This window comes from Brugia malayi, assembly GCF_000002995.4.
Source record: "Brugia malayi strain FR3 genome assembly, contig: Bm_v4_Chr4_scaffold_001, whole genome shotgun sequence".
Taxonomy (NCBI): domain Eukaryota; kingdom Metazoa; phylum Nematoda; class Chromadorea; order Rhabditida; family Onchocercidae; genus Brugia; species Brugia malayi.
This window is the reverse complement of record NW_025062478.1, coordinates 12,236,440-12,253,382: the sequence shown is the minus strand read 5'-3', so window position 1 is coordinate 12,253,382 and position 16,943 is coordinate 12,236,440. Positions and strand designations below refer to the sequence as shown.

At 30.1% G+C, this 16,943-nt stretch overlaps 4 protein-coding genes across 5 annotated transcripts; 2 read left to right on the top strand and 2 right to left on the bottom strand.

Annotated features, from left to right (window-relative positions):
• Window positions 1–285: 285 nt before the first annotated feature.
• Bm366 (cystatin, putative) lies at window positions 286–1,119 on the bottom strand (the record flags this gene model as incomplete). Its single annotated transcript, XM_001895440.1, has 4 exons — window positions 286–345; window positions 520–576; window positions 812–964; window positions 1,042–1,119. 4 exons carry the CDS (start codon window positions 1,117–1,119, stop codon window positions 286–288), a joined length of 348 nt encoding a protein of 115 aa, XP_001895475.1.
• A 3,535-nt stretch (window positions 1,120–4,654) lies between these two features.
• On the top strand, window positions 4,655–5,663 carry Bm367 (cystatin; the record flags this gene model as incomplete). The annotated part of the gene is made up of 4 exons (XM_001895441.2): window positions 4,655–4,765; window positions 4,885–5,037; window positions 5,309–5,365; window positions 5,601–5,663. 4 exons carry the CDS (start codon window positions 4,655–4,657, stop codon window positions 5,661–5,663), a joined length of 384 nt encoding a protein of 127 aa, XP_001895476.1.
• Window positions 5,664–5,761: 98 nt separating this feature from the next.
• On the bottom strand, window positions 5,762–7,983 carry Bma-bub-3 (Mitotic checkpoint protein BUB3, putative; the record flags this gene model as incomplete). 2 transcript variants are annotated; one of them, XM_043082520.1, is made up of 7 exons in its annotated part: window positions 5,762–5,910; window positions 6,022–6,102; window positions 6,235–6,457; window positions 6,655–6,828; window positions 7,015–7,182; window positions 7,272–7,418; window positions 7,909–7,983. In XM_043082520.1, the coding sequence occupies 7 exons, from the start codon at window positions 7,981–7,983 to the stop codon at window positions 5,762–5,764; spliced, it is 1,017 nt and encodes a 338-aa protein (XP_042938454.1). The 2 variants fall into 2 exon arrangements, with proteins under 2 accessions (XP_042938454.1, XP_042938453.1); XM_043082519.1 differs by lacking the exon at window positions 7,015–7,182.
• A 1,803-nt stretch (window positions 7,984–9,786) lies between these two features.
• On the top strand, window positions 9,787–15,994 carry Bm9375 (Uncharacterized protein; the record flags this gene model as incomplete). The annotated part of the gene is made up of 19 exons (XM_043082518.1): window positions 9,787–9,988; window positions 10,160–10,242; window positions 10,486–10,663; window positions 10,796–10,933; window positions 11,016–11,144; window positions 11,510–11,589; window positions 11,680–11,779; window positions 11,873–11,913; window positions 12,156–12,299; window positions 12,377–12,540; window positions 12,775–12,856; window positions 13,154–13,231; window positions 13,401–13,560; window positions 13,980–14,133; window positions 14,397–14,579; window positions 14,806–15,050; window positions 15,349–15,398; window positions 15,550–15,600; window positions 15,920–15,994. The coding sequence occupies 19 exons, from the start codon at window positions 9,787–9,789 to the stop codon at window positions 15,992–15,994; spliced, it is 2,337 nt and encodes a 778-aa protein (XP_042938452.1).
• Between the last annotated feature and the right edge of the window lie 949 nt (window positions 15,995–16,943).

The window sequence follows — 16,943 nt, the reverse complement described above, 5'->3', positions numbered from 1 at the left end:
ATTTTTGAGGCAGCAATAGTAAATAAAATATTTCATTTCTATTTATAGTTTAATCTATTTTCATCGATTATTTGTATTCTTTTAATTTTAATGTAGCGCAATAAGTCTTTTTTCCCTTATTCATTTTACTTTTCTTCTTTTTTTTATTTCTTCCATCAAATTTTTACGATAAATTCATAAAAAAATACAGATTAACATAGAAAAATAAACAAATGATAGCATTTTTTACCCTATAAAAACAGTAAAAAAGAATAGCCGTCTGTTGACCTTTGACACCAATCCACATTAACGAACTTTAACTGTAAGTTTACCAGTCATTGATTCTGATATTTCAGCATAAATCTTCTGAAAGTATTGTAATTATAATAGCAAATACATTACTTCAAGATTGATTCAGGTAAATTCAATCTTGAATTTACCTGAATTTATTCAATTATATTGCTCTCATTGCTATGAAAAAAAAAAGATATGTGGGATTCAAAGTGTCATTAATATTTATTTATGAAATGTTTATCTTACCTGTTTTCCCTGTCTTCTATCCACTTGACATCTTGACAAATCTTGAACTCTTTGATCCTGTAAAAAAGTAATATGATCAAAAATTTTTTAGGTAGCATATACTTCTTATGATTACATTTGCGCTTAATTGGAGAACTTTGGAATACAATAAATATTTCAGCAATCATAAATTCTACTTAATATTCATGCTTAACTCATTTATTTTTTCAAAATCTTCATAAATTGCAAAATATAAGAAGAAATTTATCTGAAGACTAATCACTAATCACTAATCAAAATAATTGAAGGATACCTTTGAACAGGTTGTTGGGACAAGAAGAAGTGTAACTTTATAGATCGTACTTTGCACTACTAAGACATTTGCTTTCAGTATTTTTTCCAATTTAAACAAACTTTGACCTCTCAATTGATCGTTTATTTGCATCATTGATTCATTTACTACATCCTGAAGATTTCATCTTTTGTTCGAGTGACAAATTAGAATTTTAGTGTTTTCGGAAAGTTTATCATTTATCATTTTACCTTTACATCCGGATCATTCTCATACTGAGCATTGGAAGAGCTAATGAAGATTGCCAATAAAAGGATAAATTGTAGCATCTGCAAAAAACACTAAATTAATAATTCGATTGAGAGAGATTCAATACCGAGAATTTTCATTCGAGAGATATTTAAAAATCCCAATAAAACTGCTACGAGAGTGATTTATTGATCGTAGTTTTCTGATTTGTAAAATTATTTACATACATCTATGTTAGTGTATCAAATTTTTACCGAAATTTATGAAAAATTTTATTTAGAAAATTTTTAATTTAATTATTGATGAGTTTTGGCTTAGTAGCTTCTAAAAGAGATAAGAAATTTGAATTAGTTTTCAGTTTACTTTGCCTGTTCGATTATGCCAAAATCATTATCACATAAATGTTACTAACTTTATCAAAATGTCATTCTTTGGTGATTAATTAATGTTTTCATGATTAATTCATTTTTTATCAACTTACGCACTGATAATCTCATATGTCATTTAAACTTTCTGTGATGGCGAAAAGCCTTTTTATTTCTGATTTGAAAGAAATTATCAGTTTATGTGATGAATTGCCATTATCGATAGGCTACTGATACTTTTGATGAACTGAGAAATTTAAAATCCAAGTTAATCATTTCTGCTTTTAAATTCTTAAACGGATTTTGCTCAGTTTAATTACTTATATGAAAGTGATAATGAATAAATTGATTGTTAATAATTCAACACTAAATAGCCAACTATTATTAATACTAGAGAATGAAGTGTTAATTAAAATCTCAATGAAATATCATTAGTTCATATCAGTATTACTTATCATTAATTTTTGTGTTAATTAAAAATGAGCAATAAGTGATAATAACTATAAACTTTTCTAAATTTTATTTTTATCAAAGTTTACCATATGTAACAGTTGATAAATAATTATGCATGAAACGCTAAATTGAAAATTCAAAAAAAAAAAAAAAAAATTAAATTGAAAATTCGTGAAATCAAAAATAGAATCATATCAGCTCTCATAATTAACCGAGAAGCCAAAAAAAAAAAAAAAAAAAAAAAAAGGTACCAATTCATTCGGATAACTTAAATGCTTCAGGGAAAGAGAGTCTACGTTATAAAAACTTTAATAAAGCAAAATTCCTAACATTGATAAATTAGAAGTGAATTTCGAATTTCGAATTTCGGATTAAAAATCAAAGATTTCATTTCTTTTTATAGGAATTTTAGTAGGCGGGTTTTGGATAAAAATTAAAAATTATGAATGATATGTGCGGCTACTTCTTAGATTTTTTTTAAGCTATGTTAGCACATCAGTCATTGTCGAATCTAAACGCAATAGTATTTTCCAACGGCAAAAATTTATAAAAGTTATAGAACGTTGAAATTGTTTATAATATGGAGAATTTTTTAATCTTTTATTATTTATTTTGATACAATAATAATTAATAAAAAAAAATTTTTTTTTTTTTTGATTTTATTTTAATTAATCAAGAAAATTTAAGTTTTATTATGTATAATTCTAAGATAACTGATGGCTCTTCATAATGACAGGTGGATTGAGAGATACACCTGTCATTTAGAAGCATCACCATTTTTTTTAATAAATATTTACATTAGAGTACAAACAGTCCCATTTTTAAATATGAATCTTTAATGCTGAAATCGTTTGCTTAGCAGCAGCAGCAGTTAAGACTAATAAATATGTCTGGCATGAAATAAATATTAAATTTGAATTAATTACTAAGTCTCACTAATCTTTATTTATAATTAAATTTTTAGTAAAAAACCTAACGTAAATTTCAATTATTGCATCGTTAAAGCAAAATTACCTGTCTGATGATTATCTTGCAATCAGATAAAATCAGTCTTTCTTCTCTTCTAGCATAATTTCAATTCTTGTTTCTTTTGATAATTGCATACATATTCTTCTTACTTTTAATTTCATTTACTTTTCTTTTGTTGCAATTCCAGTTCATGCGCAATGTGCATACAAAAAGCGCACATGTCCAGATTGGTGCACGATTTGATTTTTAAATTGAATAGACTAAAACATTTGTAAACATCATATTCAAAATTAAATTAAATTTATGAATGATTAGAGTGTAAAAGTTAGCCAGTGAGATTTATCAATTAGCATTAACTTAATAGACCTGTAAGTTACTGTCAAATTGATTGAATAATAAAGTAATTCTGATCAAAGGTGACAAAATCACATAGGAAAATAGCCAGTCTTGAAATTTTAATAAAGTTATGCAAATGGAACGCAATAAATTTATAGCAATTTTACAAACTGATAAATTATTTCAGAAATCAATTTGCATAACAATGATTAAAAAATTAGAAATCAATTTGTACAACAAGTATAAAAAAGTGATGCTCAGTATCATTACCAAGCCGTAATTAGATCGAACAAAAATTATCACTTTTTGGATAATAAATAAAAATAATCAATCAAAAGTATCAGCAAATAAATTATCAAATGTGAAAGAAAGACAGAGCAAGGCTGGTAATCAATTTCAAAAACTCACATAAATCACATTGTCCAAAATTGATTAATCATTCATTCTTAACGGATACCTGAAGGAATAGAATATCTGAACTTTAAGCTATCCTAAAGTACTCAATAATAAATAAACATTGACAATTTACATGGTGATAATATTGTCGAGCAAAAGATTGATAAGTGACAATTGAAAAAGCAAAGATGATCAGAGGTACTGTGCAATGTAAGTGACATTTAATGATCTTAATTATTTTTAATCAAATTGTGTTCTGATATTGTTTATTCATGCATATATTGATTATATTTCTTTTGCACAAATGATTGAATTAGATTAATTCAAGAAATAAACAAAATTTGGCAATACTGGTAATAGAAATAAATGAAGAAATTTTCAATTTACTGTCACTTTGATGAAACGATATTTGAAATGATTGCAATGTATTACTATGTACTTCAAAATTAGACCATTTCATGTAAAGGTAATATGAATCATAAGTAGAATATTTCCATCATTATCACATCAATAACATTTCCGTAAAGGATGAACTTCACTCTTACACAAACAGAATAACAGTTCAGGTATTGTTGACAATCTTCAGATGATGACTGACAAAAGAACTGAACGAATGAATTCCATGTTTTCCTCGAAAAGCACTCATCAACTTAATTAATAGTTTTCTTCTTGACATTTCAAAAGCAACACCACTAAAAGAAAAAACCCGCTATTTTCATTACCAAAAAGCTTTTACCATCAGTTTTTGTCGTTTATGTTATTCGTTTCGTTACGAAATAGCATATTATGGACGAAAAAAGTAAACCCAATAACACTTATTTAAAATTCAATTTACTGCTCAACAAAATTTTACTGTTACTATTCTCATAGTATGGAATGGGGAACAGTTGGATACTACGATGTAGAATTTGGATCACATCCCTCAAACTATGCGACATGTCACACTCTTATTCGCATACTAGAAAATTGCCAAACCTATGATCAACAAACTTAGTTTCTTTTCGATCATTGCTAGAAAAAAAAAAAGTCCATGTTGAACGTAAAATTGTGATGGAATTACCTTCGTATTAGATGTAAATAAACATGTAAATTGCAGATGTTCTTCCCGATTGTATGGTTGTCAGTGTTACTAATCATATCTAAAAGCTTTGCTAGGGAAATACGATTAAGCAGAGCTACATATAATGAAGATGATGAAGAAATACAGGTATATTATTTCTTATGAATATGCATAAATTTATATTATCAATGATGAAATAGAGAATATATCAAACTGAAATTAAAAGAAAAGTAAAGGTAGAGATGTTCAACGTTTCTTTCCTGCAGGAAGTAGCAGAAAAAGCGATGGAACAAGTGAATGACCAGACTAGATATAGAAATCTCTACAAATTGGTGAGAGTTATCAGTGCTCAAACTCAGGTGGTGGCCGGAATCAAATACTACCTCACAATTCTTGCTGCACCGACCACCTGTAGAAAGGCGAGTCTTCACATTTATTCGAATATTGCGTGAATATATGAGTCTTACAAATACGAATTCTGATTTTCTTCACTGAGTAGTATTCCCATGCTCCATAGAAGTCCTCGTTTTCAAGCACATGCAATGAGACATGAGTCTAAAAAGAAGGTAATGAACTTGAATTACCTGTTCAGATTTATCACATGTCACCATCTCACTTATGAGTGTAATGTTCTGACTCATATTTTATCAACTAAACATCTAAAGATCTTCAAAACCATTTATTCTGCAGGGTGCTGTTGGAATGAATCCAATGAAATGTACTATCGACAGCAGTAAACCGACAAAGGTAAAATATGTGCCATTCAAACATTTTTGTTATCTAACTCAAAATTTAACAGCTTCAAAAAACAAAAGTTTCATCCTTTGAAACTCTTGCTTGCAAATCCATTTATCAAGAAAACAAAAAATGAACTGCAGGGTCAAAAAATTTAACAAATGAGAAAAAAAACCGGCAATTATTCATTCCGTCGTCTTAACATGATTCATTACTCTTTAGCTATCGAAATTACGAATTTTTTCAGCAATTCAAAATAGAAGTTTGGTCAGCACCATGGCAAAACACATTCAAAGTCACTTTGACATGAGCTTCACTGAGTATAATTGCCGTATGTGATAATTCATAAGTAACAGATATCATTCGATAATTCATAAATAACAGATTGTGAAAATTAAAAGAAATATATCACTTCGGCCTTGCTTCCACATCTGTGATCTTTCTCACTACAACTGTACTTTCGGGTTCTGGATTAGGGCGTTCTTTCAATTCATTCATATAAGAAGCTGCGATTGCTAACTGTGTTCCGGTTGCATTGAATGAAACGCTCATGATGCCTGTTGGAAACCGGAAAAACAATTTTGATTATGTTTCATGCATTTAGAAATGTTGCAATTCTCTACTCCACAAATTAATGAATTTAATACAGTAAATAAAACTTTGCTGACTAAATAGATAAACGAACTTATGCAGTTGACATATTCGTTTCCTGTTAAATGGATCCCAAATATTTACAAGTGCATCCGAACCTGAAAACAAGTATTCCTACATAAGTGCTATTAACTATTTTTTTCTTCTTACATAAGTGTAATTTGGCTATTGGACTAGCCCGGTTTCCGTAACAACAAAAATGTTGTTCACTTTCATAAACTGCAACATACCTCCAGTAACAAAAGTGTTATGTATGGGATGAAAATCGATGCAGTTTACAGGGTATATCATTTCGGTACCAGATTCATCCTTTTCACGGTGACATTTAAAAGCATATTTGTTTTTCTGAACTTCTGCTGACATATCAAAATATTCCACTGCCACACGCCCTTCAATAGAAGCAACAACAAAAGCTTCGCCATTTGGAAAACATTTTACAGCTCGCGTTTGAAACTGAAAAGAGAAAACTTTAAAACACTCGCGGCATACCGATAAGGAGCCAAGAAAGGCATAATTGAAATGTAACTAAAGATATTTGTTCATGACTATCGATACTTTCTAAAACCGAATTACAAAAAAACAAAGCTTTGTACCAATGGCAATAATCAGTAAATATTATAAATTAAGTCAAAAATAAGCAGTAAAAGTACTTTAAGTGGACTGTCACGTATCTGCTCAGGTTCACCAAGATTGCGCACATCCCATACAATTATTTTACGATCTTTTGTACCAACGAGAATCCGATTGCCGTGTACATCCATTGCATAAACTTTATCTCCATTATTTCCAAACCCAGCAGAACTTTTTGACCGTGGGTCCCATAACTGAACAAAAGACACTGATAGAATTTAACAATAAACAGTTTATTTTCCGTTCCATATTTTCGTTTTGAATAAATCTCAAACCCTCTTCAATTGGCTCAGTAGTTCCTTGTATTTAAGTTATAAATTAACAAAAATTGAAAATATATAATCCCATTTTTCTGATATCAACATATTTAATCCACTCACCATTACTGCAGAATCCCATCCTCCTGAAGCTACCAGGTTGTGTTCTTTGCAATATTCTAGGCACCGCACAGGTGCTTCATGATGTCCCAAAACACATTCAACACCGCTCTCCATGTTATACGTTTTAATTAAGTTATCTAGACCACCACTTGCAATATCATTTTTACTCTGCAAAAGACATAGTTTTCATTAGACTTTGCTTTGATCAAAAGCACTACATACTAGATTACCAATGCATCGAAAGTGTAATAACTCACAAAGAAAGTGCATGCTAAAACGGGCTTAGCATGTGTATATATTCGCTTCTCGAGTGCAGTAACTGGACCAGCAGGAAAATGATAAATGCGGACAGTACCTTCCCAACTTGAAACTGCAAGCAACTGGCCATTATCATCTGGTGAAAACTGAAATAAAAGTAGTTAAAGAGAACATAAAAAATAAGCACTGCCTCAACAGAACAACAACTAAACAAAAATATACTGGACCGACAATCTATATAATAGTAATAATAATGGCAATGTCCATCCACAACGAATGATAAACGTAGAGGGGGAAGGCGAAATCAAACAATCTTCCTTTCTGAGGGAGCACTGGCCTTAACCAATCACCAAACACAGCTGAGATCTCAGCTAATATAAAACTTTAACAGACATTTTTCATTCTCCTAAATATTGTCTGAACGTCTCATTTGTGTAAAAAGCCAAACTAAAAGAAAATTCAAATTTCCAGTAGTCATTATTTCACTCCGTAAAAACTTGAGAAAAACGAACAGAAACATTTTTTACAAATCTTCGAAAAAAAAATGTTACAAAAAAAAAAGAATATTCTATTCGCTAATATTCTAATAGCTAGACTAGTAGATTACAGAAGAAAAACATAAAGAAATACAATTACCTGCACTTTAGAGATTTGCGTATTGCTTGGATGCGGAATTGTTCCCTCCGTTGAACCACCTGCGAAATGAAACATTCTTATTCAGTATCGATCAGATTTGCTTCTTAAAAAAATATATGTTGCACAATCTTGTCACGTATAGGAAATAAACAGAAAATCCCGGGCACATCAAAACTTCAAATCTAAAAAAGTGAACTACCGCACGCAAGACAGCGCTTTTAGTTATTATCTAACTATTGCAGCTCTGCTGCAGGAATTTTAGGTGTTGAAAAGGAAGTGGGTGAGCGTCTATATGACTTCTAGGATGAATGAAACGAGAAGAGGGACAGATTGCTCGGATAATTGTTTCGTCCACTGCATCACACCTTTGCCCTACCCTATTACCTAGTCTACATATTACCTTTTTGGGCAGTTCACTGCCTTTGTGGTGTAACTACCTACAGTGTCATCCAATTTTATCTTTAGCATTTCATTAGGAGAAATGTGGAATGACCAGTAGATGTCTAATCTTTACTATCCTTATGGATTGGTAATGATATTAACTAACTGACCACCACTGGTCATTCACATTTATTATATTTGGGAAAGAAATGAAAAAATAACGAAACAAATCAAATAATTATAAAATATGTTCATATAATGATGACAAGGAGTGAGAATATCGATTAAATCAATCAGACTAAGCAAATTTGGTGATTTGTCTTGAAACAATTTAATTCTCATCTTTTTGTTATGGGACAAGAAAAATTTCAATTTAACTTTAAAAAGTTAAGTTAAAATTATCATTGCTAATCCAAAAACCATCTCAACAATTTACAGCATATCTCTTCCTCTTCTCGTTTTACATAAATATACAGTTACACTTTCACGTGTAACACATAATAATGACTTGTACACTGCAATATTCATACTGACTACTTGCAATTCTTTCTTTTTTTTCTTCGTAGTGCGCAAAAAATTTGCATAAATAGTTTTTGTCTTATGTTCTTTTACTGTGCAAACTGATGAATATATCTTGCACGCATTGTTGCAGTTAGTCATATTGAAGGTCAGTCAGTTGGTTTCTACAGTCTCACACGTTTGATTGTGAAGTCACGTATCTCGTACGTTTAGCACGTATCAATAATTGCGATGATCAGATGTGTACCATTTAATCTTTGACTAATTATTTTAACTTTTAATTATTCATTTACCGTAGTTGACCTTAGCATTAAGAAATGTTAAGGAAAGTAATATGATAAGTTATGTCAAATATAGCATTTATGTAATCAATTGAAATGAGTAAATGAGACAGAAATTTCTGAATACTTTGTAGAGAAGTATTTTTTTTTTTTAAAAAAAAAATAAAGTTAATGATAGGATAAACAAAGTCCTTGATTTTTCTGTAAGAAAGGTAAATTTTTTTTATCTCACCTGAGCTAAAACCCGCTTACAAGGTATTAAATTTTTGCTATGAGATAGTATGAAATTCAGTTTAAGAAAATGAATGATAGACTGAAAAGAGAATTATTTTTGGAATGATTTAGTTTCACTTTTGTACTTTCAACTTCATTAAATGTTAATTTATATTATTGGTCAGTGTATTCTTACAAATGACTCTTAGAACTATTCAGCTTTTCTTATTCTTGATAAGTATTCCCGACATTTTAGAATCGTAGATGGATAGTTTCAATTTGACCGATTGAAGAATAATTTCATAAAAGCAACTGATCTTGAAAGTTGGAACTTTATAATGTCAATTCCTACTTTTTTTTCTTACTCTTCCATCATTTCATTTTAAGTGCTGTTTGTTTCAATAGATATCAAATAAGAAGTTACAGTTGAAAAATAGAAATTATCTATTGCAGATTCATCGAACTCATAAACTGGGGAAAAAAGATGTCGGACGAGCTTATAAAAGTGGTTAATTTTGATGGTTTCATTAGCCATGTCAGTGATTCCGGTGAAGGTTCTGAAGTTATTATTTATGTGGCGCACGTTGTTAGCGATGATTCCAGAATACAAGAAGGAGGCAAAACCGGAGCAGCACAGGATTTGTTTAATTGTGAAGATCATGTCAGCAACAACGACAATAATTTTGGTATCGTTTTCAAAATTTACTTTTAGTATTTTCTACTTCATTCTTAATATTCCATGCCATTGGGATTGATAAATGACAGGACAAAAAAGCCTTCAAATGTCTTATCACTCGTCAAATGGTACTACTTCTCTTAAGTGTTTACTTTTTTATTAAGAAAATTAATATTTCCAGGTACTATATTTACAATTCGGGTTGGACAGTGTGTGGAACGTGTTGCTGCAAAGGATATTTCTGAAAATGAAAGATTAACAAAGGTTAATTGCTACTGTTATGTTTTATGGCGATAAAATATGTAACACAAAAGCGGAATATCTCCTTTGATTTTGAGAATGCTGATATTTTGGATGATTAATACCACTGAAAACTCTTCAAAAAAAAAAAGGATGTAAACAGTTTTTATGAGTTTTTTAGTAATAAAAAACATTTCAATATTGTTTGAGCATCATGAAAATTAAAGAGATATCAGTTGCACAGTATGTTATATCCATCCGTTCAAGGTTCGTTTGATTGATAAGGGAATCGATGTTGAAGTGGAACGAAATGCATTATTTCCATCGACTTCATGTGATAAAATTGATACCGACTGTATGTGTCCCATTTTGGTTATTGATGCTGGTGAAGAGCAAAGAGAAGTGGCAGCGCAAATTAGCGGGCGTGAATGTCGCTGCATTAACGGTTTTATTTTTTTCATATTCAAATCATCCGATTTCCTTACTGTAGCATTGGTAATTAAAACTGAAACTCATTCATTCATTTATGTAATATTAATTATTTTGTAATATGTAAATGCTAGAGTCAATTTTGCAGGTAACTTAGTCGTGATCCCGTCTGTGGGACTTTGTGTTAAAGGTCGATTACTGGTTTCTTATGGAAACGGTGGATATGCAGAATTAAAAGATATCAGTCTAGTACCAGCAGAAGGACAAGAAAAATTTACTATGGAGGGTATGTTTGTACATTAGTTTTTCAAAATAATCATATGATTGACAGTTTTTGCTTTTTGTGTTAATGAAATAGCATTTGATAGATATATCGGAGTCGAATGTCAACATGTCACCAATGCCAAAGCATACAGAACCCTTTCGCTATCATTGTGATTCGATTGCATGCCGTAGAAATGCGCTTGGTGGTAATGGTGAAAAATATGAACAAGGAGGTAACTCTTAAAATCCCTGAAACACGAATTGCAGGATTTTCTTAGATCTGAACACAAGTTTTTTGCTTTGTTCACGGAGATTTACTTGGGAATGAAAAGGACAGAAAAAAAAAAAAAACTGACCATTTTTCATGTTTTGTCACAAATTCCTCAAATTATACTATCAAATTAGTTGACTAAAACGATTCATTGTTATTTGGTTGTTATAGTAGCCAACTTTTTTCTTTTTCATTGTTTAATTTTTTGTTTACGATAGCAGTGCTAAGCAGTGCTAGTCGTTATTTTACTATAATATGAAATACAACAATTTTAAGTAAAAAAAGTTATAAGGCAATCAAAGTTTTTTCTTACAAAATATATTATAGAATACGATGATATGATGAATGCATATGGAAATGAAGCGTGCACTTTCACTGAAAACCATTTTACAAATCAATGCAATAATGTAAGTAGGTTTAAGCTTTTTTTTGCCAAGCAATTTTTTTTTATTTTCAAACTCAAGTTTCTTTTGATTTAGTAATTTTGTTTTTTTCAGCAGTTTGATAGGAATTCAGCAGCTGTAGGAAACGGCATGTCTTTTGATCGCCGTAACTATGATGAAGGCTTTCCTGGTGCTAGGTTTGATTGTGATCGCGGTGCGCCATTTTTTAAAATTTGATTTTTATTTTCTTAGAATTTCTATAAGACATCACTGATTGTTTTTATATCTAATTGTATTTTGTATTCAGAAGAGATGGATGACATGTACGTCATGGAGTCGAGATCTGATGTATGCTCAGCAATTTTAATTTTCTGCTACTTCTTTACTTTTTTTTTTGCTGTTTAATTAAAATAATTCAAAAAATACATGATCAGTGTGAAGTAGATAGTTAGCTATGATTAACAATTAGAAATATGGATTTTGTTTTATCAGCAAAAGATAACATCGCAATAAAAACTTTTAGTAAAAGTCAGAAATAAAAATTATAAGTTTATGAGAAATGTTTTTGTTTGTTTGTTTGTTTTTTTCAGCTGCCATACAAACAACACGCATTTAAAGAATATGTGCCGTATGTCTATCCCCGTACAATGCGCATTCGTTTTGATAAAATTGATTCATCACTAGCTGATACCTTTTCAGTTTTCGAACCGAACATCTTTACAACCGTAGAAAGAGTTAGTACAGTACAACTTTCTGATAAACATTAATAATTTTTGCCTTTTGCAAAATCTTATATTTTGATTTTCTTAAGATTCTTCATGAAGGACGACAACGCTACAGTACTTGCCCACAATTTGACATGTCACTGGTTCACCAGTTAAACGGAGTGGGTTGTTTGGTGAAAGCGAGCGTTGACAGTGGTTGTCGCTCTTTGTGTCGTGCTGAAATAATCAAATTTGCGAACAGCACAAATAGGTTCCTTTTTGAATTTTATTTTCTTTTTTCTTTTACTTAAATGCATAACGAAGCTATCAGTCTGTGGATTCCACGGATGAAGGTGATGATGTTTGCCTTATCTTAAGATTTTTATTTATTCTACTTTTATTCTATTATTCTCATATCTGGTTGATGTTCCGTTCAAATAACATTTCCGCTCAGCACTTTCATTTTGTCTAGTAATGAAATTATCTCTTTGTAAATGAATTCCAGATTCTCTGTATACTTGGTTGACTATGGTTTTTACAAATGGATTAAATTCAATGATGTATTTGACATATCAGTGATTAACAAGGTTACTTTGCTTTACCTATTGCTATACATTACTTTTAATGAGCTCAAAAATAGTAAGTTATGTATTATGATGAAGTAGAAATGGTATTAAGTTACAAAAAAAGAGAGATTAGCATAGAAAGCGAATCTAAAGGATTGATGTCATGTACAAGTGATACTGAATATATATATATATTGATACTAAATATATAAATAAATATATATATTGATACTAAATATATATTAAGAGCCAGAGACAATCTTGACAATTATTTTTTCTTGTCTTCATATATCATTATAGCAAATTGTTCAATTTCAGAGAGATAAAATTCTATTCTTACCGGTAGCTTTGTTTCACTGTCGACTTGAGAAATGTGCAAATGGAATTCGTTTGCAGGTAATTCATCCTTATATATTTGAATTTGCTTCTAGGTAATTCAACTCTGAATTAGTTTATCCTTTTTTCATTCAGACTATTTTCATCCTTGTGATAGCTAATAAGACTAAGTTTTCATTGAATTTGAATTATGATTTATTCAAATGAGTAATCCGTTAAAATTATGTAGCATTTGGAAAAAGGTGGCGAATATGAAATTACCATCAAATCACGAGATTCAGAAGGCATTTTCAACGTGCACATTGATCGAATCGATGATGATGATGGTAATGAAGACACACTGACGAACACCCGCGATTCACTTGTTTCATTTAATTTTAACGGATACAGTATGTTTCTCCGGTTAACAAAACTCAGTTTAGATATAAAACAATATTAAGGATAGTCATACGGAGTTCTTGAATATCTTGAGCTTCATATGAGTTTGAATTAGAACTAAATAGACTGATAATTAGATTAAGAAATTTTTTAATGAAATATATCTACGGTTAAGATTACTTTTATGGCACAAGTCTATGAATGCTCTAAGATGTATCCATAAAGAAAGAGAAATGCAAATTTTATATAATAACGTGCAAGAAATCATGCAGAACTTCAGTGAAAATTTGTTATCTCGAATACTAGATTGAAATCATCAAATGATCTTAATGACTATTGTAATAATTTTTTTAATGTGGAAGAGAACGCACTCAGAGATTTTTCACTTCATTTGATTTGTGATTTTATAATTTTACAGTAACTTTTGAAGGTAATTTCTTTGCTCCATGGTGTTCCTGCTCATCATTGCAATGTATTAGCAGTGCATTTCTGAGAGCATTCCAAAGAAATATGGAAATTGGTGAAGTATTGCGCAGAAATTCTTTGATGAGCACAATGATAACAAATATACCTTTCGGCACCTGGTCAAAGTTTAATTTACACCTCTCATTATGATATAAAAATAAGTTAGACAGTGTAAATAGGAAACAAAATGAAATTAATTACGACAAATATGAGTAAACTATGGAGAGAATTTTATCGTTTTTCTACTACTTAATATTTATCCATCAGTTTTTAGCATGACAACATAAAAATAAAAAGTTAAAAACAAATGGAATTATTTTCAGTGAGACAAGTGTAGAATATGAGAAATAAGTTTTTTACTTTTTTTTTTTTTTTGCTAAAGGCCAGGTATTTGTGGATTTGGTATTCCATATCCTATGATCATGCCTGTAATGGTGCCAACAATACTTAATTTTGGTGAGATAATCAGCAGAAACCAGGGAAACCGATCGTTTGCACAGTTTGGTCAAGGTGATAATGCAAGGGATTCGTTTTTCATAAATAAAGATATGCGCACCTCATACAGGTAGCAATTATCGTATTTAATATAATCGGGAATACAACAGTTCTTTTTTATTTGGTTTTGGAGTATGAACACTCTTATGATATGCGGTATCTGTGTGCCATGTAATACTATTGTTGATTTCTCGGCAGTAAGGTACAAAATTTTTGAGTTGATGGAAATTTTGTACCTTATTAGTAAATTATAAAAGGAAGTGTAAAAAGTAAAAGATATCACATAAGCTTTTAAGAAGAGGTTATGATCGCTCCTGGAACTGTGAGGAAGGTAGATATCGTCCAATTGAGTGCAACAGAGAGTTCGATTATAATGACAATTTCGAAGAAAGCATTAACTTGCAAAATCGAAATACTTTTGGCCAAACATTTCATCGAAATAACGGTTGTTGGGGTAGACGAGGAGAGAGAAATATTACAAACAGAGGTTGTCGATCTGGAAAATACGGTCCTCATATTAACACTGACGATTTGAATGCAGGTTCATGTTACTTATTGAAAAACTTTTGTAGTTTAAAAATATAAAATCAAGAAAGAATGCAGCGCTCTATTTGTTAATATAAGCCACTATGCTAGTATTTCGATTAAACAGTGAGGAACTAAAATAACCATTAGGTTACTTAAAAGTTAGATGGCTAATGTTACAAAGTGTCAAAATTAACAACCAAGAGCCATAACATATATCATTACTGCACTGAATCAGCTATTCTGGTAATCTTGATGAATATTAGCTAGAGTTCCACTTTATATTTTTTGTTAAATCTGAAGTTTATTTTCAGCTCACGAAAACTTTTCTTCGGACGGTCCTGAATATGCCAACCCTGATATGGTATGTCTCTTTAATACTATATTCATCTACTGCATTGTTGTTTCAATAAGATCATAATATATTCAGTTTTTTTTTTTTTTTTTTTCATTATTTGTCAGTTTGACTGCAATACATTCATATATTTATTTTTCATCGTAGTGTCTATTTACAGGAGAATAAGCGAAGCGAACCAATTGCGTGTTCAGAAAGCAGCGAACAGGAAGTATGTCGAAATTAATTTGCAATTTTTAATTACTGTTATGAATGAATTTTGCATATTTTTACACCTTAATCTCTTATCATATTTTATTAATTCTGAAACAACTGCAAAGGTTCTTCAACATTATTTATGGGAAATGAGTAAATTGCATTTTATATTTCCTCCACTTTATATTTCACTATGTTTTAATGCAAATCGTAGTGCAATCCTTTCTTGTAATTATGAGAACATGCGAAAATACAACATAGAAAGCTCAAATGAACGATTTTAAGTGAAATTATTGTGAGAATGCAAATGCATTCGTTATTATTTAATGTTTCAGTTACCGCCGCAACAAAACCAACATGTAAATCCACTCGCAGATTTTGACAAGAACACAACCGGAAATGAATCTTAAAAACTGATTTTTATTCTCGATTGAGTATTTCTATCTGTGTACCAGCTAAAAATGTCTTACTGATTTAGTTTCTCTTATATTCTTTTTCACAATTCTTGTTATTTCACTATTTATGTTTGCTTTTGTATCTTCATTTTCTATCTTGTTTTTTTTTTTTTTTTTTTGTAACAATTTACTGCTTATATATTTCTTAATCAAAAGAAAAACTAAATATTTTTTAAACAATGGTTTTAGAATTTTCATGACTATGCTAGAAATATTTTTCTTGCAAACAAATAGGAATGACACGTGGGTATTGGCTACTGTGATTTATTTAAAAATCGTAATGATTGAAATCCGCTTGGAAATGGATGCAATAAATTATTATTCAGATTCAAATTAAATATAATATGGCACAAACAGAAATTGGTTTTTAAAGGACTTTAATTGAATGAAAGAGGTGTTGGATGAGTTTTTTTTTTTTTTTTTTTTTTCTCCGTTACTGGAATCTCTGTAATTGCAAAGTAAATGTTTATCGATTTAATGTCTGTTGCTCTAAAAAAAAAAAAAAAAAAAAAAAAACAGATTTTTATTAGAGTTTTTTCAAAATGCCATTTGTTGCAGAATGGTTATCAGTTTAAACATTTATGTTTCTGTGTTCCTACTACTGCATAACTCATTAAAATGTAATTCGTTAGTTCATACCTTAAAATAATTCACGCATCTCAAAAAAAATTGAGAAATTGAGATTCCACTAATTCTTAGTGGAATTTTTGATTTCTTACTTTGTTTAGCGTAGAATTTTAATTGTTTGGAAGTCATTTTTTTAGACTTAATTGATAAAAGGTTAACTGTTATTAATTGTTGTTAATTGCTACCTAGGATTGAAGTAAGACTTATAATGATGAATCAGCAGTATTTGCATGAAATGTGTGATTTATAGTCACAGTTAGTGTTGAAAATTCGAAAA